Source organism: Balaenoptera ricei, chromosome 17, assembly GCF_028023285.1.
Source record: "Balaenoptera ricei isolate mBalRic1 chromosome 17, mBalRic1.hap2, whole genome shotgun sequence".
NCBI lineage: Eukaryota > Metazoa > Chordata > Mammalia > Artiodactyla > Balaenopteridae > Balaenoptera > Balaenoptera ricei.
Window position 1 is genome coordinate 70,804,093 of NC_082655.1, and position 24,047 is coordinate 70,828,139.

Here is a 24,047-nt window from a genome sequence, read left to right on the forward strand (position 1 = left end):
GCTCACACACTGTAGCCAAATTCGTTTTCCTGGCGTACAGTGTTTCTTCTCTACTATGACTCCCCACTGCTCAAAGAATAACATTTAACTTTATAACTAGCTTTCAAGCCTGTCCATGACCCGTTTCCAGCTTTCCTTCATAATATTCTACTATCCTCCATCACATACCCTGTGTCCAGCAAAAAATGAACCACTCACTTTCTTTGCTCGTGCTCTCCCCTGTGTTTAGAATGTTTTTCCCCAATTCACAGTTGCAAACTCTAAGCGATCTTAAAAGACACTGTTGACATACCCCTTCTTCCATAAAGAATCTCTATGACTGAATGTCATCTTTTAATCCTCTGAAATCCTATAATGGTTACTATGTGTGGCATATACCTGTATCCACCAGGTCCTCTATCCAGTACTGTCCAAGAGAGGGAAATACTGGATCTAGTCTTTGATTCCTGGAGAGAAGGTTTGCATGTGAGGTCAGGCTTGTGCACTTGCAGTGTGTGGCTGAAGCATCTCCCATTACATCCAGCTCCCTTTACTCTGAATCCATGTTTAAGCCCTCATTAACTTTCCAGTTGGCCTTGTCATTGGCCTTTTGGTCTTCCAAGTTCCAGTAAGCTTGGTGTGTGTGTGTGTAGGCCAATTTCCTTGGACCCGACCATCTCTGGGCCCAAGACCTTTACAACTTAGAGCAGGTTTTGAGCCATGATGATCCAACCTAGGTCTCCTGCCTGGTAGGGGCTTCTTGTGAATCCAGCCATTTATCTCTGACATCTCTGACCTTTGTATGACCCTTATTACATGTTTTTTCATTTTAGTAAACATTGGTCTCTTTGATGTCATGTGTCACTTTCTTCCTTTCTTAAATATCTAAACTATGGTCTCCTTGAGGATAGAATCTGGGTCTGCCTAGGACACATACCACTTTGCATAGTAGATGCTCAGTAAATCTCCGTTGAATAGATTTTTTTTAAATGATGTTTTATTTTCCCACAATTTACCTACTATTCTCAGAGTAAGCGGGGGAGGATGAACCGAACCAAATTGTTGATTATGAAGATACTCCTCAAATGTGCAAGAAATACATCCCTCACCCTACTGCCTCCTTTGGACACAGTCAATTCTCATCACAGTTTCCAACCAATTATAATTATAACGCACAAAGGAGAGCCAATGGTTCAAATTATTTTATTAGTGAATAATAGCTATTGCTGTCACCCACCCATCCATTCATTCATTTAACAAACAATTCTTAAGTGGGACATTTGTGTCAACCACTATCCAAGGCTCTGGTGATCCAACAATGAATTAAACATAGTTCTTGTTCTCAAGGAGCTCACAGTTTACTTAATGAGAAAGACTATGGGCCAATAGTGTAATACGACCTAGTAGCCTGAATAATCAAACTATGTTAGAGATTCATACCAGGTTTTATAGAAGCATAGATGTGGGGCCTTAATCAACCCTCTGTGTGGGCAGGGGCCATTTGAGGGGAGCAGGGAGGGGTTGCCTCAGGAAAAGCTTCTTACAGGAAGTGGTGCCCGAGTTTGGCCATAAAGGATGAGTAAGAGCAGAGGAAGTACAGGGAGGTGATGAAAATGCTTGGGGTCTCGGCAGTTGTCAAAGTAATAGGACAAGGGCCCACGCAGCATGTCCAGACGTGGAAATTGCTGGACTTGCCAAATTTCCATCCATTTTTAGCCATTTAGCTTGCGATCTGGACCATTATGAGGCCTAGGAACTGTAGCCTGTTAGTATCTTCCCAATCAAAATTTCTTCCATCGTATTACTTACTGTTCTAAGCTTACCGGCAGCCGTGTGCCCACTGCATTTCTCAAATATGCCTTTGATATCCAGAAGCTCTGCTGTTTTCTGTGATCACACATTGGTTTCTAGCTTATTTTTCTAAAACAAATTGTGCACTTGAAACATTTATAATGAACACTATATTAAGATGTATTATTGGTAGAATATCTTTGTTTCATAAAAGTTTTCTTCTATATGATTTAATATGTGTGAACATTCAAGCCTATGAAAGCCAAATGATTTGCAGTGAGAGCGATGTGAAGTCAAGTGTCACAGGTAGTGTATTCTCTTAAGTCAAATAAAAATTAGATCACTTATTTCAGCCATCTGAAGTTTACTTAGTGGTTTAAACGGGATAACTACTTTATTCTTATATTATTTTGAATTCCAAGTATTATTTTATTTCTACTCTGCTTTTTTAATGATTTGTACTATATTGAACTTTAATAAAATTACTGTCGTTTTAATAGCAACTATCATTTGCTTATACTTTACAGTGTAGGAAATACTACCCCATGCATAGTATATGCTTAATTATTATTATTATATTACTACATAGTGTGTAAAGCACTTATAATATTACCTGGCGCATAGTAGGCACTATGTCAGTGTTTGTTAAATTTAGATTCAATTTTCCTTAATTTGAGCCATTCAATTGTAGAATTTTGAAGCTGCACAGACTACCAGAAGTAACCTGCTCCAAACTAACCACTTCACTTATGTGGAAACTGAAACTCGGCAGAGTTAAGTCACTTTCTCAAGCCATTTACTGTTGGTGCCTGGTATAGAGCCAAGGTCTCTGAACTCCTGGGTCATTGCCACTCCCACCACACAGCTGTGATATACTCTAAAGTAACTTGGAAAAACAATGTGTGACCTGCTTATGTACTGAATACATACCTTTTAACAAATCTACCATGCTGAAAGTAGGCTTTTAAAGGCAAGAATCCTCAAATTATTTCAGAAATATATTCATTATAATTCTTTCAACAAAATTCACTAAGTGCTTACTATGTATCAGGCATTATAAGATCTAAAAACCGGCCATACTTTCCCAGCGTTCAGGGGTATGGTAGAAAAATTATCGTATTTTCTAATTTCTAACAGAAAAAGCCTCACTTCTTTTTTTTCTCTTGCTGAACTTGCCTTTAATATAATTCTATGCAAAATATGTAAGAGTTGGACAACTGTTTCTAAAAGAGGAAAAATGCATGTTTCTTTTTTGGAATTATGAAATTGGTACTTTGGTACTTACAAACTTTTAGAAATTCACTTAAGATGTTCAGGTTAACCTAATGTCAGATTAAAATGAAAAATAGAAATACTCCATGAAATTGAAATTCTTCTATTTTTCACGCATACTCTTTGAGGTAGGAGCAATACATGAGATACTAACGTGGTCACCCTTCAATCTTTCTTGGCTACGAGACCTTCAAAGTGCGGTGAAAGTCAAACAGCTCAGTTTATCAACTTGTCCTCTGAGGTAATTAGGGAACAGGTGTATATGCTATAAGAAAAAACAAAAACAAAAAACCATACTCTCAGAGGCCACCTTGCTACTGACAGTGATTGATTACGCTGATATCAGTACCTACTGTGCCTTTGTAAGTGTGGACCTGAAATGCTTTTAACAGAGTCTTTCTAGCAACATAAAAATGGAATGGGAAAAACGTGGACCTCTGCATCAAAACGTCTTCCGAGAGTACACTTTAAAGGATGATTGTTACCTGCAAAAGTGTGATAGCAACCATGTTTATCTCTTCTGCACAAAACCTTCCTCACCTCAAAGATTTCTCCTTGCTTTTATCATACCTTTTCATTTATTTGAGTAAAAAGGCATGTATCTTTAAGCCCAGTTCCAGGCTGTGTACCTCCCCCCACTTCTCTGTATCCTAACTGAATCCACATCTATACATTCTGAACTTTCAAGTTTATTTTTTCAAATATTGTCCATTTTATTCCTTTTGACGCCTGTAGTTCCTGTGTCCCCTCTATGTGGGGTGTGGCGTTGGATGTGTGTGTGTGTGTATGCACACACGTGTTTCTGCATGAGTGTGTTTAGCAGTTGAAGTAACTTCCATCATAAATGCACTGGTGTTGGCCTCCAAGTATATTGTGATGCAAAGCCTCTGACTGCAACATGACCTTCCTCCTGGGGCTCCCAAGACAGTTATGTTTATATTTATTTATGTAGAAGAACAAATTAAACTTGTCTATAATACTTTAATGGAAATAAAATCCATCCCATCTCTAGGGAGAACCCAGTATGGGGGCAATATACCAAAAAGGGGTGATTTTATAAAAGGAAGACTAGTTTGCCCACATTGAAATGGTAAAATAATGACAGGTAGATATTTGTTTCTAACCAATGCCATAATATCTGGATGAAAAGGAAAAAATTGAGTAGTCATTTGGTTGTTTCCTTAGAAGTGAGTAGATAACCTTCAATATTTATCTTAGAAACATTGTTTAGATGTTGCCTTTATAGAAATGTTAAAATTGACAGATTCTAATTTTTAGCCCTCCTTATATTTTAGTGGCAATAAGAAAAAATAAGATACATGACTGCAAAGAGAAGTTTTCATGGAAAAAAATCAGCAATAGATGATCATATACTAAAGAGTAGCCTGCCAAGCAAAGCACCGTTATGAGGTTTTATCATTAGATTTTCAGTGGCTCACCCTTTCCCCAGGCACTTATTACTCTTTGAAAACGATCTTGTTATTAGTTTGTCTTATTGTCTAACTCCTCTACTGGAATAAAACCTTCTTAAGGGCAGGAACACTTTCTGTTTATCTCATCTTTATCTATTTTCCAGCATTACATGTGCAGAATATGGCATATAATGTTTGAACGACTGGATGAACGAATGACATATGACTTGTATTTAGGAATAGTCAGCCCTCACTCACAAGTTCCTACTTTGTTCTGTTCCCAAGACATAGGTATTTAAGTGGATATTCCAAACCTCTTCTTCTTTCAACACTCAAAAGAAAACAGCAAAAAATAGCTCGGCAACTTTAGGGAAGACATTTAACTCAGGACAGTCTTTTTAATGTGTACAAGAAGGGATGGGATTGGATGATTGCTAGGGTCCCTTCCCACTCTACAGTTTCAAGGCTCTACAACTTCAGGTAAATGTGGAGTTATTTGGAGTCTTTAGACTATAAAGTGCCTCTTTATATGTAAAATGCCTTTTTCCACTCATGGCAAGTTTCAGAGTGGTCATCACAGCACTGAGATGTGAATTACACATCCTAGCCCAGCAACGTCAGTCCCAGCTTTGGAATGTGCCAAGGCCACGACAGGAAACCTAAGACAATTGTGACCACTGCTCTTACCATGTAAGGAGCATAGCTCTGTGACCAAAATAGAGCTGAAGATAAGCTCTGAGCCCCATCACTTGTCACTGAGCAACTGTGGCTCTACTCGGCCCATTCATATCTACACCACATTCCTCAACTTTCGAGACACGCTTGTTCAAAACAGCAGCTCCGGGTCTGGAAGGGCCCACTCAGCTTCATTTGACATATGGTACTTCAAAATTCCCTTCATTAAACCAAACAGGGTTTCCTTCCCTTTCCCCTCAACACCCCTCTCCCCCCCCAAAAAAAATCAGACAGTAGATTAATAATATTAAAGAAAGAACTATATTAAGGTAGGAAGATTCTCCTGAGGAATTCAAGTCCAACCCTTCATTGGTAAGGCCCAATTCCAATTACGAGCACATGACAGAAGCCCCATGAGCGCAGACTAGGATGAGAACCCAGGTCTCTGACAGGCTGCCCTAGGAAAGGGGCAGACAAATTAGAAAAATATCATCCCTCAAGGCACACAGACTGGAGTTCAGCCCCTCCCCCATCCGCTCAGTGGCTCTGTGCAGGGCTTAGTGGAAGAACTCTATTCAATGGCCATGGGTCTCAGGACTCCCAAACTTATGCTCTTTTCCACCATGTTGCATTACCACCCACTTTGTGTTAGAAGAATAATTATGTTATAACTTATGGCATTTCAATTCTTATTCCTGGATTTATTGGTATTAGGGGTTTTCTGGACTAGCCCAGATCACTTAGAAGATCCTTGAGAAATCCTCTGAAGGCTGAGGGTCAGGTGAGCCTGCCCTGACTTGAGCCCCATGGTTCAGCGAAAGCATGAGACCAGACCAAGCCAAGCTGAGCCGCTGTTTCATTCACTTCTGTCTGCTGTTGGATAATCAGCACGTTTCCTGGAAGGGGCTCAGCCTCCCTTTGTTGCCAGTATTTCGAGTTATCACAAAGCCTCAAAGAATAGAGCTAATATCTACTTCCATTCATTTTCAGTTTTTCCCACTGCAGGGAGTTGCTTCACCCTGCCATCATAATTGATCAAGACCTTGAGGTCTTATTCCGACACCATGTAAAAGATGCTCCAGTGGTTCAAACAATTATTAGCATCATTAGTTGAAGTGTACTCTTTCCAAGCTGAGTGTGACAGCAATACAAGGTGACACTTACGGGGCCCCCAGCATGTGCCTCTTAGTCATCACAGCAACACTGTGAAGGTTTATTCACCCCCTGTACCACTGAGGGAGTTGAGGGACAGGGAGAGGAAGTAACTTGACCAAGGTCATATCATTAAGTGGCAGAGCCAAAATTCAAACTCTGAAATCTGTTCTTTAAGCATGTGTCATAATTCTGGCATGCTTATTAGAATGATTCTTACTATATTCATACTTCATATTTGTAACTGCACGGACAATGTCTCAAAGCTGTTTGGTTAAAATCACTGATTTGGAAATATAATGGATTTGTTGTCATTGCAGAATCATTGGAGGATTTTATTAAAGGTGCCGTTTTCCAGATACTGGAAATGCTCAAGATCAAATATTTATGATTCAGCTTGTAGCTGTTTCCCCTAGACGGACATCCACGCAGAACAACATTATTTCTAGGCCGATCTGCCTCGGGACGGCTAGTGTGAGTAGCCTTCTTTCTTGGGTTTCCAGTGACCTAGGATAAGGGCCGTTCGGAAAGACCACAAGAGGGAGGTTACGTTTTCTAGGGATGAGGAATGAAAGTCAAGCACGTTTTTCTGGAAGCGGAGAGCTCCCGAGGCAGTGCAATTCTCCATCCCCCACCAGCAGCCCCCCTACTCTGTCCCAACCCATCCCAGAACAGCTCCAGGCCTGGAGAGGCAAGTGTAGCTTTAGATCATGCTGGGCTCGTCTAGAACAGCCCAGAAGGCCCTCCAACAACCTGCAATCACAAGCTCTGAGAACGTTTCAGGCTGAGCCACCTCGGCCAGGAGGGCTAAGAAGACTGCAGTTTCCTCCATCCGCCATCGGCCCACAGCAAAGAGGGAATGCCACTCCGCCACAACTCAGTTCAGACTCCCTTTTGTGACTGTGGTCTGTCTCAAAGCCACTCTCATCATCACTGCAAACTCACATCAACTGCATACATTGTGTATAAAGGATTACAAGGAGTCCCCTTTATCCTAAGCTCAGCAGCTCTCCAGGGCTGATCCTGGGCCGGCTGCCTGCCCAGGCCAGCCCTGCAAGACATTACATGATTAGGGACAAAATTAGACATTTGCCAGGAACGGGCACTACTACCAAAGGGCAGGTGTCAGGGCCCCGAGTGGGAGGCCATGTAATTAGGGAAGGATAGTGCCCACCCCAGGGGCTGCTCCATTTCCTGTCCCTAGGGAGCTCTTCACCAATCAGAAAAGAGAATTCTTCAAAACAGCTCCCCACCCCCTGGCTGGGAGCCACCAATGGCTTCTCGGAAAATGTTTCCAGGCAGGTGATGAGCAGAGCCACAGAGGGAAACCACCACCCCAGGCAGGACAGGAGACACAGGAGCTCTGTGACCCTGACCCCTGGTACAGAATTCACCTGCTTGGCAAGGTAGACCCCTGTGCGCTTCACTGTGCGCTGCCCTGCTGCTTGGCCAGCTGATAGGGCCCTGGCTCTGCGGGAGGCCACCTAAGTGATTCCAGGCGCACGATGGGGCCATTTATAGCTGTGTCTCTGTCCTCAGGGCCTCTTCAAATGGAGGGTATTTGCATCAAGCAGGAATCATAAAATCAGAGACCTCTGTGGGGCTCTGAGCCAATCCCTACGTTTCCAGGTGAGCCACTTAAACTGATCTGAAAGAACTGTGCTTATCTGAGCCCTATTCATTCATGTATCCTTTCTTTCTTTCTTTTATTGGTTATTTTAAAAATCTCAGGCTCGCTTTAGAAAAATGTGAAATACAGGCACATATAAGGAAGGCCTTGAAAATCACCTGTCATCCCACTATTCCCTGCTCTTACACTTTTGGTTTCTGGCCCGTTTTCCCCCTATGAATACAGACATTCTGTCCTGTTTATATACCACGTCTTCATCTGATTTCCCTAAGTTAAAATCCCAGGGGTGCATGAAATGCGTAAAGGGGATGGACTCCTCCTGACAATTTGCTGACTCATCTTGAAGCCTCCTGGGGGAAAATTACACAGCTTCCTCTGGGGAACTGTGAAAATACTCGTAAAAGTGTGTACATTCGACCAATGTTTTTATCAGTAACAGTAGGGGTTATAATCCTGACCTTCACTCTCAGGAAGTTCTTTCTGATATCTACACTTAATCCCTTCTGCGGGCTTAACTTCAAACCTGTTCCTTCTTGTCTTGTTCTCAATGAAAGAACAAACAGCTGCTTCCCACTGTGCCCCTGACAGGCCTCCAGGAAGCAAACCTGTTGTCAAGTCTCTCCTCGCCCTCTTAGTGTCCTCCCATGCTGCCTAAATGGAGCAGAGCCCTTTGCATTTGCTCAAGGCCCAGCGTGCCGCACAGGACTTCTCTCGTTTGTGTTCTCCAGCCTCAACGTCCCCGACAGAAAGCCCGTTCCCCTGACAGAGGACTCTGATGGAGGCCCGAGCAGAGACCAGCATAGAGATGACCTCACTTGCCCACAAGCAACACATTCCTATTTATACACTCAGGACTCAGTGTGTACCACACTGAGTGCTGATTCATGGCCTAATGATTAAGTTGTATTTGGCCTTTACTGTGAATGAGTAAAAAAAAAAAAAAGTTTATATTGTCCGTTTCAGAATCTCTTTGAGCTCTTCGAGAGAAAACTGTCCTTCTATAAATGGATTCCAGATCCATCATGAATCTTTTCAGGAATGTGAGTATGGGGAAGAGAGGAGACTGACTTTAATGATGTGTAAATCTAAAATGAGATGATTTTGGCCAACATCTTGAAGTCATCATCTAGGAACTGGCCTTTGGCTTTTGATAGAATTTGCCTTTCAAGCGATAAAATGGTAAGATTAGAGCATTTATCAGGCACTCACCATATGCTGGGCACTGGGCTAAGCATTATGTTTATGCTTATTTAACTCCTCACGGTTAACTCTATAAAATGGGTACTTTGCCCTATTTTTCCAGGAGAAAACTGAAGGAATGAATGTACATGTGAATGGATCTTAAAACATAACATTTAGTTTAAAAAAAGTAAGAAGCAGAATGAGAAGGACAACAAAATACCACTTATAAAATTAAAAGACATGCATATAAAATGATACACATTTTGTAGGAATACAGGTAAATGGAACATTAAACATGTTAGAGTAGTTATTTACAGAGAAAAGAACAGGAGTGGGAAATGGGGATAAAAGGACATAAATAGATAACAAGAGGGGCCGTGCCCACAGCAATAAGGACAACATGCCATTAACTGAGCAGTACAGGCTTCTGAGGTCCAAATAAAACACAACTCCACAGCTTAGAGCAGGGAGTAGTAATAAACTGCTCCAGGTTAGAGAGCCAAAGACCTGGACTCAAACCCAGGTGGCTTGCACCTGCCCCCATGCAGCAGGGCTGACTTAACCTGTGGACCTTCAATTCTTGAAAAGACATCTGCCACGTGGCAAAACCCCTTTGGCTTCAGCATTTATACAGTTTATATTTGATCCTGAGAAAAAGTGGATTCCCAATATTTCTCACATGCCAAACCTAAGTGTGAGCCATTTGTTCATCAAGTTTTTAATTGAGTGTTTATTATGTGCCGGGCACCGGGCCAGACAGAGGGACAGTGGAGATGAAGGAGCCGGGACTCTAGCCTCAGTGAGCTCCCAGCTACTGATCCCCTCTCTCCCTGCAGGCAGGCAGCAACTCCACTGTTAGAGCTTAGATATGCAGCTCAAATCTGCACATGACTTTCTAAAGCACCAACTAGCGTTTCTTAAGACCGTTTAGATTTCCACAAAGAGACTGTGCTATGATGGTGGAAAACACTCATTGTCACTACTGGAAACTGATTTTTCTTGTAGCTAATCTTTCAAAACGGGTTGCCCAAGAAAGAACAACACCTGTAACAACCACCTTGATAAATGTGGTAAGATCTGCCTTGTTGCCTCATGTGGTAACTTCTCTTTTCTGTGCCAGGAGGTCAATATTTTAGAGACACATCAGGAAGGAGGTCAAGACTGAAATGTTGGAACGGGGATTTCTAGGGTGGCATTGAGGAAGCCACAAAACCCCAGCGGTTCAGGCACGGTTCACACTCCCTTGAGGCCACCTGACTCACCTCGATCGTTTTGCAGGTGTCCTGCAGCTGGCTGATCACTCCCTGGACCCGATCATTGCTTCCCACAAGGACAGCAATGCCGTCGCTGAGCTCAGACTAACGGAGAGAAAAGAGGGGTACAAGATTTTAGGGGTTTTCTAGTCAGCACTGACTGTGAGTTCATCTTAGGAGTGTCCTCATGGGTTCTTAATTTAGGGTCCATGGAACCCCCAAAGGAGGAACAGTGAGGCTGGGAGGCCTGAGAACCTCCTGATCTTGTAAATAAAATTCTGAATGGATGTGTGTATAAATGCATTTGTCTGGGAAGAAGTTTCACAGTTTTCATCAAATTCTTAATAGAGACTGTGACCCTGCTAAAAACATTAAGAACACCGAATTATAGGCCATAGAGAATAGCACATTCAGGGTAAAGAATTCTAAGAATTGTTTATTGAATGAAGACCAAAATGTGACATCAGGGGCCCAAAATGAATTATTTGTCTAGTGCAGCTCAGGATCAGTTTCACTAGAGAAATATTCATTTATTCAACGTATACCTATTACGCAGCCTCTATATGCTAGATGCAAACAAATACTCATATTCTAGACCAAATCATTACAAACTTGAAACTGTAACATTCAACTGTTTCCAGGAAAAAAATTTCAACTTGAAATTCCTCTCAGGACTCTTTGGACCCCGAAGCGATTCCGTTGTTCTTACTTACCCCCTCGCAAGGCTGGCCTCTGGGGCACAAGAAACGCTGAGTGAGCGGGACGCAGGAAACCTACATGCTTGGTCCAGCTCTGCCTTCAACTTCTCTATGATGTTGGGCAAAACATGTAATCAATTTGGACCTTCATTGTTTCACATATAAAGTGAGAAGACTGGACCAGAAGAGTGGTTATAAAACATTTTAAAGTTGCAGAACCCTTTCTTCAAATGGAAGCTAATAAATAATCCCAATAGGTAAAAAGTGAGGCTGCTTTGACCAAACCAGAACAGGATGGAAGCTCTGCCAGCCTGCCTCTGTCCATCCCACATGGGCCTCAGGGCTCTGAGGGGAATGGTGTGACACAGGTACCATTCAGTTCTAACAGGTATGACTTGGGGGCTCAGGTAAAAGGGAAACAGGGGATAAGTCTTAAGTGGATTGAAAAATAAATAAATGTTATGGACATCTTGCTAAATCCTGCTTCTTTAGCAGTTAGTACTCACTGGTTGCAACTGGTGTTGCCCAAAGTTTGGTTTCCAAATTTAATTCCAACTCTATCCTGTATTTGGTGTAAAACACTGACCAGATGTGGAATCTCTGATTCTAACAGAAAGAAGCCGAGATGTGGAGCTTCTCAAATTCTAGATGCCAAGACTTGGTTGCAGCTCTCCGAGCACACAACCCCACAGTTTATTTGCATCAAATGGATAAGCTTCTACTTGCCGGTGGGTGAAACCAGGTTGGCAGGTGAGTGATAAGCTGGGACACCCTGTATTTGGTCAGAATGAGGGGGCTGAGGCCCTGGGGTGAGGGCATGGACGGTGCCCTCAGTGCTGGCCTAGGTTGAAAGGCTAGGAGGCCAGTTTAACCCAGGCTTGAGGGCCAGCCCAAGGGAACGTTTAACGCAATGTCATTCATTGTAATTCTACCAACTAGGAGTGCGGGAGAAAAGGCCTTGAGGAAGGCCAAAGGAATCTTTGGTTGGTGAACGAAGAAAAATATTCTGAGTGGAGTAAAAAGTTATCCTTTTATTACCTATAGTCTGAACCTCAAATAATGTTTGAGCAGCTTGAGCTCGGACCGAGCCCCATAACAGTGCTCAGCTTCAGCAACCTCCAAAGGGCGCAAACACAGCGACCCTTCCCCTCCGGACCCCTTCCTGACCCTCTGCATCTCCTCCCTCCCCCACCTTCCCCACCAGCCTCCAGGGCATTAAGCGCGTGGCAGGGGCGCAGCATCCCTTCCGGCTCTACCTTCCGCGCCCGCCCAGCCTCAGGGTCCTGTGCGCATTGGGCATCTCTCCTTCGGGGACAGCGGGTCAGTGACACAGGCACTCGGAAGGGGCTTCGGAGGAGGGGCGGAAAGGCCTCTGTTACCTTCTGCCTCTGGAACACGTGCGTGAGGGGAGCCACCTGGCAGTCCTTGTGCGCCCCGAAGACCTTGCACAGAGAGCAGGTGGGCACTTCGCAGTTCAGACAGTAGATGTTGATGCGCTCGTCTTCGTGCTCCTCACACAGGGGCTGGTCGGACTTCTTTTCTGGTCTGGGAGGAGATAACGTGGATAAGTGTCAGCTCCGGTTGCGGCAGAGCTGAGCCGGGGGGCTCTACGGGGTGATCAGCATCGCATCGTACCCCGCAAGGCCCTGTACCCGCAGCAACCCTACCCCCGCAGACTTCCAGAGCCCCTCTCATGCGCTCAGAGCCCTCCACATTCTCTACGGGTTTATCAGCGGTGTCCTGACATATTTCCAACCAGCCTGGGGGTGAGGACATGGAGACTGTGACCTGTAGCATTTGCCAATTTCTGTGGTGTGAGGATTACCCCCATTGGCCGATTTCAAGGTTTAAAAACGGGCGAGTGCAATTCCTGAAAGCTGAACACCGGATTCTTTCCTTAGGAGCTGCTTCAGCACCATCTCCACATGCTCACAAGTCTCTCAAGAGAGACTTTACAAATACGGGTAAAGAGGAGAAGGTTGCCGATAAACTAAATCTCAAGTTTGCACCAGCGTTGGGGAGGCCCGTTTACCCCACCGCTGCAGCCTCTGGCCCCAGCAAAAGGAGTGAGCGTGGAGGTGGGCTGGGGGAGCCCAAATCTCTGATAATTCGTCTCGGCGCTGGTTGGAAGTAGTTGTGTGTAAAGAGGAAAAATATCAGCGAGTGCTTTATTAATTTGTTTGGGTCTTCTCCTGCCATTAGCACAGAAAATTAAATGTATGTAACTTCCTGAGGACTCAGCAGTGGTTAAGAGTGGGTAGTATGTGCTCAGTGAATGTGAACAATTACACGGAATACTCTAGGCAATAAGAAAAGTGCAAAATGTTGTTCTGGGACATGGTGGTACCCCGGAAGTCCAAATCTCACAGATAATCTGCAAGTTTCAGTTTTCCCAAACCAAACCAACCAAAACTTTTCAAAGCTGCCCAGGTCATAATGGAGCATTGGGTTTGTATGTGCTAGTGAGATTTGCACTTCCGGGGTACCACCATGTCCAAGCAATGAAGAAGCATGAGAGAGGTAGTGACAAGTTATTGCTGCTTAAGGATAACCTGTTAGCTGCAAAATCACCTGGAGAGCCCAGGTTCACGTCACGTAGTAGGACCTGGTATATTTCCCTAACCATCATCGTGGTTTAGGTGTTAGAATACATCAAGATCAAAATTATGTCACCTTGTGATGCCATAGGCTCCCTCTGGAGATCATGGGGGGAAGGGTGGTTTTAGCCTACTTATACAAAATCTGGAATTTTGATATGTCCTATCCAAAGACTGAGGCTGTTAATAGTTTTCAGAATTGTTTGGAAAATTTAAATACGAATCCAAAATCTTTCCTCATCTTCCCAAACATATGATTATTTAGAAGCATCTCAGATTTGGAACTGAATTTTTATTTTATTGAAGTATAGTTGATTTACAATATTGTGTTAGTTTCAGGTGTACAGCAAAGCAATTCAGTTATACATATATATATTTCCAGATTATTTTCCATTATAGGTTTTTACAAGATATTGAATATAATTCCCTGCTCTATGCAGGAAATCCTTGTAGCTTATCTATTTTTTTAATATAGTAGTTTGTTTAATCCCATACTCCTAATTTATCCCTCTCCCCCTTCCCTTTCCCCTTTAGTAACCATAAATTTGTTTTCTATGTCTGGTGTGAGTCTTTTTTTTTAATTTATTTATTTTGGGCTGTGCTGGGTCTTCGTTTCTGTGCGAGGGCTTTCTTCATTTCTGTGCGAGGGCTTTCTCTAGCTGTGGCAAGCGGGGGCCACTCTTCATCACGGAGCACGGGCCTCTCACTATCGCGGCCTCTCTTGTTGCGGAGCACAGGCTCCAGACGCGCAGGCTCAGTAATTGTGGCTCACGGGCCCAGTTGCTCCGCAGCATGTGGGATCTTCCCAGACCAGGGCTCGAACCCGTGTCCCCTGAATTGGCAGGCAGACTCTCAACCACTGCACCACCAGGGAAGCCCTGGTGTGAGTCTTTTTACGTTTTGTATATAGATTCATTTGTATTATTTTTTAGATTCCACATATAAGTGATATCATATAATATTTGTCTTTCTCTGACTTACTTCACTAAGTATAATATTCTCTAGGTCCATCCATGTTGCTGCAAATGGCAATATTTCATTCTTTTGTATGGCTGAATAATATTCCATTATATATATTATGGTCTATTTCCTCCACTGGAATGTGAGCTCCATGAGGGCAGGGGCCATGGTCTGTTTCCTTTTTTGCTGGGTTCCCAGTGCCAAGAACAGTGCCTTGCATAGAGTAGGTGCTCAGTACATATTTGTTGAATGAATGAGAAGTAAAAGGGAATTTGCCAGATTCATGGACAGTGTTCCCTGTGCTCTAACATAAAACCGCTCATCTGGAGAAGGCGTGTGAACTATGGGCAAAGCTTAGTCACTTGGCTCTCCTGAGTGGCAAAGGAAAAGACCAGACAACATCCTGAAGACTCCACTTATAAATGACAAAGGCCTCCAGGGGTTATCTAGAGACTAGGAGTGGTGATTCAGTCTCTGCTTGGCCAAAGGCTTCTCTACCTCTAAAACCTTCCCTCCCCTGTACCTCCACCTCGTAATAAATGTCAAGCAAGCGTCCAGAGCACATTAACTGGGAGATGGCACAGCTGATGCTACTGCGGCCCCTCTCCCCGAGGCATTTCCCGAGGGTAGCCTGCGTCCCACGTGCTGCTCCGATGTTAGCAGCTCTGACCAGAGACGATATTGTAGGGCTCAGATATTTGCAGGGTATGCAATACTGAAAATGTGGAAACAGCCATGGGCTCTTCATTTAGTTGTCGATTGTGATTACTTTTTCATTATGCAATACAGACCAAGGACTGCCTGCAATATTCCTTATTAGGTTGTTCTTGTTCAGGTGGCAACACAGGCCGAGAGGCATTCCCCCACTTACAAATGGGCGTAGAATGAAAACCTTCAGACACCTTACGCCACATAACAGACCTGGGACAAATGTGGCATGTAGAATAAAGACGCAAAGGCAACTTCATGAGGTGAGGGTGTCCGAGCTCTCAGTTGTGGTTCGGGTCTCAGTGCCAGATGCTGGCTGTGGCCCCCAGCTGTTCCACGCAGGCGAGTCTCAGGGAGTCTGTAGCCTGTTCCCTCTGCTCTCTGGGGTTTCGGGGACCATCCTCAAGTTTCCTGAAGGATGGGCATCTGGTGCTGATGAGGCATTGCAGGCAGTACTTTTGGGATTTTTTAACATCTTTATTGGAGTATCATTGCTTTACATTGTTGTGTTAGTTGCTGCTGTGTAACAAAGTGAATCAGCTATATGTATACATATATCCCCATATACCCTCCCTCTTGCGTCTCCCTATCCCACCCCTCTAGGTGGTCACAAAGCACCGAGCTGATCTCCCTGTGCTATACTGCTGCTTCCCACTAGCTATCTATTTTACATTTGGTAGTGTATATATGTCCATGCCACTCTCTCACTTCGTCTGAGCTTACCCTTCCCCCTCCCCATGTCCTCAAGTCCATTCTCTACATCCGCATCTTTATTCCTGTCCTGCCCCTAGGTTCTTCAGAGCAATTTTTTTTTTTTTAGATTCCATATATATGTGTTAGCATACAGTATTTGTTTTTCTCTTTCTGACTTACTTCACTCTGTATGACAGACTCTAGGTCCATCCACCTCACTCCAAATAACTCAATTTCGTTTCTTTTTATGGCTGAGTAATATTCCATTGTATATATGTGCCACATTTTCTTTATCCATTCATCTGTCCATGGACACTTAGGTTGCTTCCATGTTCAGGCAGTACTTTTACAGTCAAACTGATCTCAAAGTTTAATCCCAACTCAGTTTCTCCAAGCGGTGGCCGTATGGCCTTAGGCGAGTTCCTTCAACTCTTTCAGGCTCAGCTTTTACTCATATCTGAAAATTGGACTAGGAGTCTTCTAATTAGATATGACAGAATGAACGCATGCATTTATTTATTTATGTTTCCTGCTGAAATTCCACTAAAATGAGAGTAAGGGAATAAAAAGGTATAAATCAATAAGGACAAAAAATGAGCAAAATGACAGCAGAGGAGAGATGCAACCAAATGTTGGAAACTGGGAACAGCTGGACGAAGGGAAGTGACCTGCTTGAAATGTGTCTTGGTTCTGCTGAGAGCCTGCAGGGTAAAGGCGCACAGGACAAGCTGCTCAAGCTTTACAGGTTCCCTACAGGCTTTACAGCTTTACAGCTTTACAGGCAAAGGCCCTGGGACTGCAGAGGCCAGGCACCCAGAAGGCAGGAGTGCAGGGCGGGGCGGTGGGGGGTACTGGAAAGAGGAGGACTTTTTGCACACTTTAGGGGATTACTTGAGGATGTGCTCCACAAAAACAGTAGAGTAAACCAGCAAAGAGGACGACAAAGGATCCAGGAAACAAGGGTTTCAACCCAGGGGAGAGTAAAAGAAAAGTAGAAGGTAAAGCCAACCACGCGGGGGCTCAGCCCTAATTGTCTACAGTGAAGTCAATAGATAATGTCTAAAACTGAAAAACCAAAGAATAGGAGCCTGCTAGTAGCATACACACATCACTGGGTGATAAATGGCAGAAGAACAGCTGAAAGAATTAAACGTGGCCGACTCTAGGGAGTGAGACTTGGGGGCAAAGAGAGAGTAGGGCAGGGAATGCAGCTCTCTTTAGAGGCCTTGTAGTGCGATTGGAATGTTTAAAATTATGCATATGCATAGGAATTACTTTCAATAAAATATTTAAAATACTCGTGAGAATTAAAGAATTACACATGATTCATGTGTATAACACCCTGAACAGTGGCTGACGCATATTCAACACATATTGGTTTGACTTGCTGTATTTTAAAGTTAATTATTATGTTCTTTTTTTTTTTTTGGCTGTGGGACATGTGGAATCTTAGCTCCCCGACCAGGGATTGAACCCATGCCCCCTGCAGTGGAAGCGCGGAGCCCTAGCCACTGGACCACCAGGGAAGTCCCGTTGTGTTCATTATTAATATTAGTGAAATTCGTTCCTTCTCGCATCGCCCCCCCCCCCACACCACCCCCAAGCTGTGGCTAGTTCAGCACCAGGCAGAATTCTAGATAAGACGCCCAGGTTTTATTGAGACCTACAATCTCTAGCCATTCTGTGGGAGGCCAGAGGTGACCAGCCCCTGCCCTTTCTGCTGCCACCTTAATGTGGGCCAGGGTTCATCTCACTCTGTATATCAAAGTTATTCCAGAGTCACCTCACATACCCTGAGGCTTAGGATTCTGGGCTGGTAAAGCTGCCAGCCCTCAGGGAACAACTGGGTTTATGTCCAAACATGTGCCCGAGCTCTCTGTACAGTTTGTGGTTTTGCTACTAATTAAAAATGTCCCAAAGGCAAGTCTCAGGTTCAAGAAACAGCAGCATAAGAAGAATTTGATAATCACAAAAACACCACTAGGCTACTCAGCTGTGCGCTTCATTGTTAGAAATTGGTTCCTTGCTTTTAATTTGTTCACCTAGGCACTAGTTTTGGCAGATGCATTGCATAGACTTTAAAGCCAGGATGTGTCATGTAGTGTTACGCTACAGATTTTAACATCTCCTCTTCTCGGGATTACATAACAATTATTGTTATTATTTCACATCATTCAAGCTCTCACTGTGGCAAGTAGCAAAACAGAAAATTATTGCAATAAATAGAACGTGTAAGAAGATTTATGGTGTTGCTTAAACATCTGGTACTTATGGAGCAACTATTCTGTGCAAGGCACTGTTGCAGGCACTGAATCAGTTGTTATATAAACAGCCTTAATAATTAGTTGGTTATTAATTGGCTGGTTAACTTTTTTAAGAGACAGTGTATCTATTTGCATCTTAAAATAATGAAAAAAAATGAGATCAGATCTTAATTACAACAGCGGTACTTTCCTTCTTCTCAAGAGATTTTGGAAGCGAGGGAAATAGCCCACTCTGTATCTCTGCAATATGTCATCAGCAATTCTTCTTCCCAGTGCCATCTATATCCTGGCACTACCTAATTTAGTTTTGAATCTTAAGCAGAAATGAATAGCCATAGCAATTATAATAATTATATGTTCGATTTATAGAACAGCTTTCCTTCTAAGAGCACACAGCTCTTCGAGCCCTGCAGATGTTCCGTGAATCCGTGTCTCCTACTAGGAAGCACAGTGAGATCATTTCTAGATGGTCTCAGTATTGCTGTCAAGCGCTATGGACTTGACTGCCTTGTGTACAGTTGAAAAAGGGCTCCTCACACCAGCACTTCTAGGAATGAACTCCCCCTGTGTTGTCTCTAGGAAAGGAATTCCATAGCCAGTGTGATTCGATGAATAAGAAGCCCTTTTCAAAAAAATAAAAAGATGACTGATGTATATGCTGCGTGTCAATCAGCAGGTGAATGCCACGAGTATTCAGGAAGAATAACCTAGAGAATAGGGAAACATAACCTGAGCTCCATCATTTTTTTTCCTCCCATGTCTCTAAACTCTAAGTTGCTAAATCCCAGGAGTCTACCTTGCTTTGCTACTTCCCAGAGTCACTACCATGACTAACTATGTCAGAGGATTTTGTTTTTATTATTATCCTCTAGATAATTTTAAAATGAGACTGTCTGAACTAAGGACAGGCCGATTTTGGGAGATGCCATTTCTGTTCATTTTCTGTAAAGTTTTGCACTCTAATTTTTCTGCTGTGTAGAATCTGGAGCTATAAAGGAGCTGTGTAGCGCAGAAACTGTCTACAAGGGATGTAATACAAGGCTGGGGGTAGGGCAGCATTATGCCTCTTTCAATATCACCATCTGGACTGGATTAGTGTTAATGAGTTACTTCATTCTGAAATTGATACAAAAGCATGGGCCCCAGCTTCCTTCTCTCCTCCCAAGAGCAACTCTCACTCCCATTGGGAAGGACTGACTTGGAAAAACATTTTCCTATAAAACAATTAGCCCCTTATTGGTAAACAAGCATTCAGTATAGTGACCCACTAAAACAAACAAACAAATAATAAAGACAAGCTTCAGATGTGTCTGACACACAGGAGAACCCTACCTGGTGGACTCCTGCTTGTAGATGTCAATGATATTTTCCACCAGCAGGTTCCTCTGAAGCCCGTAGATCCCATGTCTGTCCAAAACCACTTCGTGTCTGCAGGATGGGCAACGGAATCGGCCCCCCGAGGCCACAGTGCTACCTCCTCTTGTGGGCAAGTACGGGTTAGAGGCCTGTTCTCGCCAAGCAAGAAAAGAGGAATTGAGTAATGCCACAGGTAGCTTTTCAGAGGCTTCCCTTCACTCTCTGTTACACTATGAACAACATCAACTCCTGCTTTCAGCTTGCTGTGAGATTATCCCTTAGGGCATTATCAGCAAGTGGTCCTGAACTGCAGGCCCAGCACTTATCCACAGTCAAGTGCCATGTACCATCTTCAGCATGAGGTGCTTTTCCACCCAGCATTTTCATAACCAAAAGTTCCAGCCAGAAACTCCAACATTAATGTCTTGGGCAGTAATTTATTTACAATTTTGAGACAGTTTCAATTTTTTTTAAACAAGTATGATTCTTGGTATTGAAATAAAATTAGATTTGAGAGTAAGAAGGAGGCTGACAGCAAAGTACAAAGCAAACCACTTTAAAAACTTTTTTTTTTTTTTTTTTTTAACAAATGCAACCTTATACAGCTTTCTAAAGAAATGACCTCAAAGTTAAGCGCTTGATTCGGAGAAGAGGGAATCTTTTCCACCCCCTACATTCCAAACAAACCTACCTGGAAAATGTCACTGGCACATTTCCTACACAGGTTGTGCTGGCAGGGGAGAATGACCACGGGTTTCGTGAACATCTCTAAACAGATGGGACAGATGAGTTGCTTCTCCAAATTATCCATGGTCTGCTGCTCTTTGGAAAAAGACTTGTAATTCAAAGATGCGCTCATCTCCTGGCCGTCCCTGTGCGCTCTGCCAGGGAAAGGGTGCTTCGAATGGTTTCTGCAAGTGATTCCTGGAAATAATTCCAAGGATTGTGTGATCAAGTGTCCTTTACGTTTCTTTCCGTGGAGGACATTGTTTCAGGCCCAGGTTCAGAGTGGGGCTGGAGCTGTTTTTAGCAGCCGAGGGTCACATGACAGCAGACAGACTTGTCCATATAAGCCAGTGACAGGAGGATGGATTCTGACAGGTGACAGAGAACAGGGGCCAACATTCCCACCCCAGGGAGTGAAGAGAGTGGGTGGGAAGGAGGATTACAAACCCCATTTAGATGGGGTTGTGAGGAGAGGGAGGTGAAGCCGACAGTTGTCAACAACAAATGCAAATGTTGGTGCCGAGTCACTGAGCTATGCCCCCTGTGAGAAATCAGTAACGGCTGGGTGATGGGCTTCTCCAGGACCGGGGAGAACGTAGTCCAAGAGTTTCACGGTATAACGAATGCCATTTCTGTCTTGAGAATTTAGGAAGCGAGTCACCAAAAGTAGCATGATCATACTATCTTAGGTGAAAACAAACAAAGCACGTCTTGAATATCATTATCCTGGCTTCACAAGGGTAATCAACTAAAAAGACTTGCTTAGTGTGAAATATTTCATCTTTGTGAGGGTTGAGAAATGGGAAAAATTTCAACTTAAAAACTGATTTCAAATCTTTTCACCATAAAAGTATCCGCAAAAATTTTTTTTAAGTACATATATTTTTTTAATTAATTAATTAATTATTTTATTTTTGGCTGCGTTGGGTCTTCGCTTCTGTGCGAGGGCTTTCTCTAGTTGTGGCAAGCGGGGGCCACTCTTCATCGCGGTGCGCAGGCCTCTCACTATCACGGCCTCTCTTGTTGCGGAGCACAGGCTCCAGACGCACAGGCTCAGTAGTTGTGGCTCACGGGCCCAGTCACTCCGCGGCATGTGGGATTTTCCCAGACCAGGGCTCGAACCTGTGTCCCCTGCATTGGCAGGCGGATTCTCAACCACTGCGCCACCAGGGAAGCCCCGCAAAATTTTTTAAAAATCCAAACACCAGTTGATCCAATTTTTTTTTAAAGTTGTGTAATAAAGCTCTAGTATGCTCTTTTCTCTCTCTTTTTCCTAATCCTCCTTCATCCTGTACACCACCACCCCTACACACACCTAGAAACACAAAAAAAATTTGGCAATCTTTAAAAATTTTAGTTTGCACCAACAATCAGTAATGAGGTAGTAACTGGCACATGGGGTGGCAGACTCATTATTTTATTTTGCCATATAGTGGGGGACAATTATCAGTGCCATTTTCAGTGGAAGTGAAAATGGAATCCTGCTTCCACACCTGGGTTTTATCTGGTCTGAAATATCTATACCCCTCTGCATTTGTCTCATTTACCAAGTTGATTTTTTAAATGATAGTTTCCCTGGTCATTTCTGAGAATTCTTGGTCTGCTCTTGAGTCATCAATTTCAATTCTGATATTTGCCAGGATTTTGTGAAACAACTGTTTCATCTATATGTTTTATTTAAAGATTTAAAATCAGATCCAAAATGAAATAAGAAACACATGTCTATTTTTTTATGTAATGAATTTGCAGCTTTATTTCTCCTTGATTTAAAAAACCCCATACAATGAACACATTTTGTTAACACAGCCCCAGGGTGCACTTAATTACCAGTAAGGAGTAGATCGTTGTGACTGGTTATGTGTGCCCTTAGTGCTGTGTGCACTGAGAGTTTATTGAGAATCTAATAAGCTCTATTAACTAATAATAAGTTATACGTATTCATAAACATTTCAGGGATCTTTGGAGAATTTTGTTATTCCTTTCAATGTCTGTTTACAGTGAAGAAGGGAATTGGTGACATTGTTTTACTGATTTAATTCAGTTCACCTAGCCTAGACAGTTAACTGTGTTTATTGTTACATGGGCTATGGAGGTCTGAGCAAAATATGAGAGCTATTTTCTAAGAAAGATGAAGTTTCTACTGTAAAAGACCTTGCAACCTAAGGAAAAGCACTTAAACTAATACTATACACTATAGCCAAGTCTATCCTTTTAAGAGGAATTCATTCTTTCAAAAAATATTTGTTGAGTGTTTATCATGTGTCTTGAAAGACGAACAAGACACAGGTCATTGTCCTCAAGGAGCTCAGTCTAATAAATAGTAGAGATAAGACACGCATATACAGAACCCCAGTAGAAAACAAAATGTGATAAAGAACTTCAGGGACTTCCCTTGTGGTCCAGTGGTTAAGACTCTGCGCTTCCAGGGGGCGCGGGTTTGATCCCTGGTCGGGAAACTAAGATCCCCATTCCGTGCAGCACGGCCAAAAAAAACCAAAAAAAAAAAAAAAAAAAAAAATACAGAGAATTCCAGAGTTGGAGGAATCAGGAGGGCTTCCTGGGTCGGGTGGCATTTGCATTGATCCACTGAGGAACCTAGACACCAATGGGCATGTCGTTCTGTGGGCAGTGGGGCGTAGGTGGGGCTTCCAAGAGAAGGCACAGGAGCAGACAGGAGTGCCGGGAACGCTCGGAGCGTGTGGTGCTTTGGGCTGGAGTGCAGAGCACGCTTCTGGCACATTGGCAGCCCGTGAACACTGGGCTGAAGAGTTTTTACCACTTAATAAATTAGGCAACAGGAAGTCGTTGAGAGTGTCTCACAGGGACGTTTCCCTGAGAGCTGTGCATTGGTGAAATTAATCTCAGTGGTGGTTGGGATAGGTCAGTGTGAAGGTGACCCGGCTAAAGACCAGATGGGAGGTTGTTGCCAATAGCCTAGGTGAGAGGTCATGACGCCCTGGCACCGGGTGACGAATGGCAGTGGGGAAGGAAAGGAGGAAATGGACTCTGGTGGCTATGAGAGTAGAATCCTCAGGGGTGACTCAGATGCCTGAGCCAGAGCAACCAAGATGATGCAGTGAGAGGTTGCACAGGGAGTCAGGAGGTCCAACTCGCATGTCCACCTCACCTGGTGATCCTAGGAATGTGACCTCACCTAGTTGGATTTCAGTTCTTTTATCTGTGAGTGGGGTTCATAACCTAACTTAGCAGTATTTGTAGAAAAAAACACTCTGAAACTGCATGAACATTGAGAATCCCCAGGTGAATTATTTGATGGAGAGTTGAACCCTACCCTCTCCTTTTACTCTCTGCTCCTTCTTGCTCTCTGCCTTTCATTGTGTCTTAGAACTGCCCCTGGAAGCTACAGAGGATACTAGCAAGAAGCCCGCAGGAAGAAGAGCCAAGTTGATGGATAAGAACCACCTTCCCCTCCTCATCCTCTTTCCTCCATTCCTGCTCCTCCCCCTCTCAGAGACCAGCCATCTATAGGGGGGGCATGTGAGTTGGGAGTGGGACACGGGGGTAGTACTCTGGTTCCTAGGGAGGAACCAGAAAATTTTAGTCTGCTCCCAAATCATTCAGAGTCTGAGAGATGGCAAAAATTCTGGAAATGAATCAGAATTGAAGTCAGCTTCAAGGCTCTGGAATGTGCAGTGGACCTGGGCCTCCACAGAGATGCGAAAGCCAGCTTAGTCTCCT

At 43.5% G+C, this 24,047-nt stretch overlaps 1 protein-coding gene and 1 long non-coding RNA gene across 5 annotated transcripts in view; one reads left to right on the forward strand and one right to left on the reverse strand.

The window, feature by feature from the left end:
• Window positions 1-20,631, reverse strand: part of TRIM55 (tripartite motif containing 55) — a 42,109-nt gene extending 21,478 nt beyond the window's left edge. For all 4 annotated transcript variants that reach the window (XM_059901557.1, XM_059901554.1, XM_059901555.1 and 1 more), the window contains exons 1-4: window positions 20,314-20,631; window positions 19,599-19,771; window positions 12,424-12,589; window positions 10,356-10,451 (exon numbers count right to left, since the gene is read on the reverse strand). In XM_059901557.1, coding sequence (XP_059757540.1) covers window positions 10,356-10,451; window positions 12,424-12,589; window positions 19,599-19,771; window positions 20,314-20,481 — 603 coding nt within the window. In that variant the 5' untranslated portion in view covers window positions 20,482-20,631. The remainder of the gene's footprint in view (window positions 1-10,355; window positions 10,452-12,423; window positions 12,590-19,598; window positions 19,772-20,313) is intronic.
• On the forward strand, window positions 6,565-11,676 carry LOC132351632 (uncharacterized). The gene is made up of 3 exons (XR_009498412.1): window positions 6,565-6,755; window positions 7,821-7,910; window positions 11,658-11,676. It is a non-coding gene; the product is annotated as an uncharacterized LOC132351632 (long non-coding RNA).
• Window positions 20,632-24,047: the final 3,416 nt, after the last annotated feature.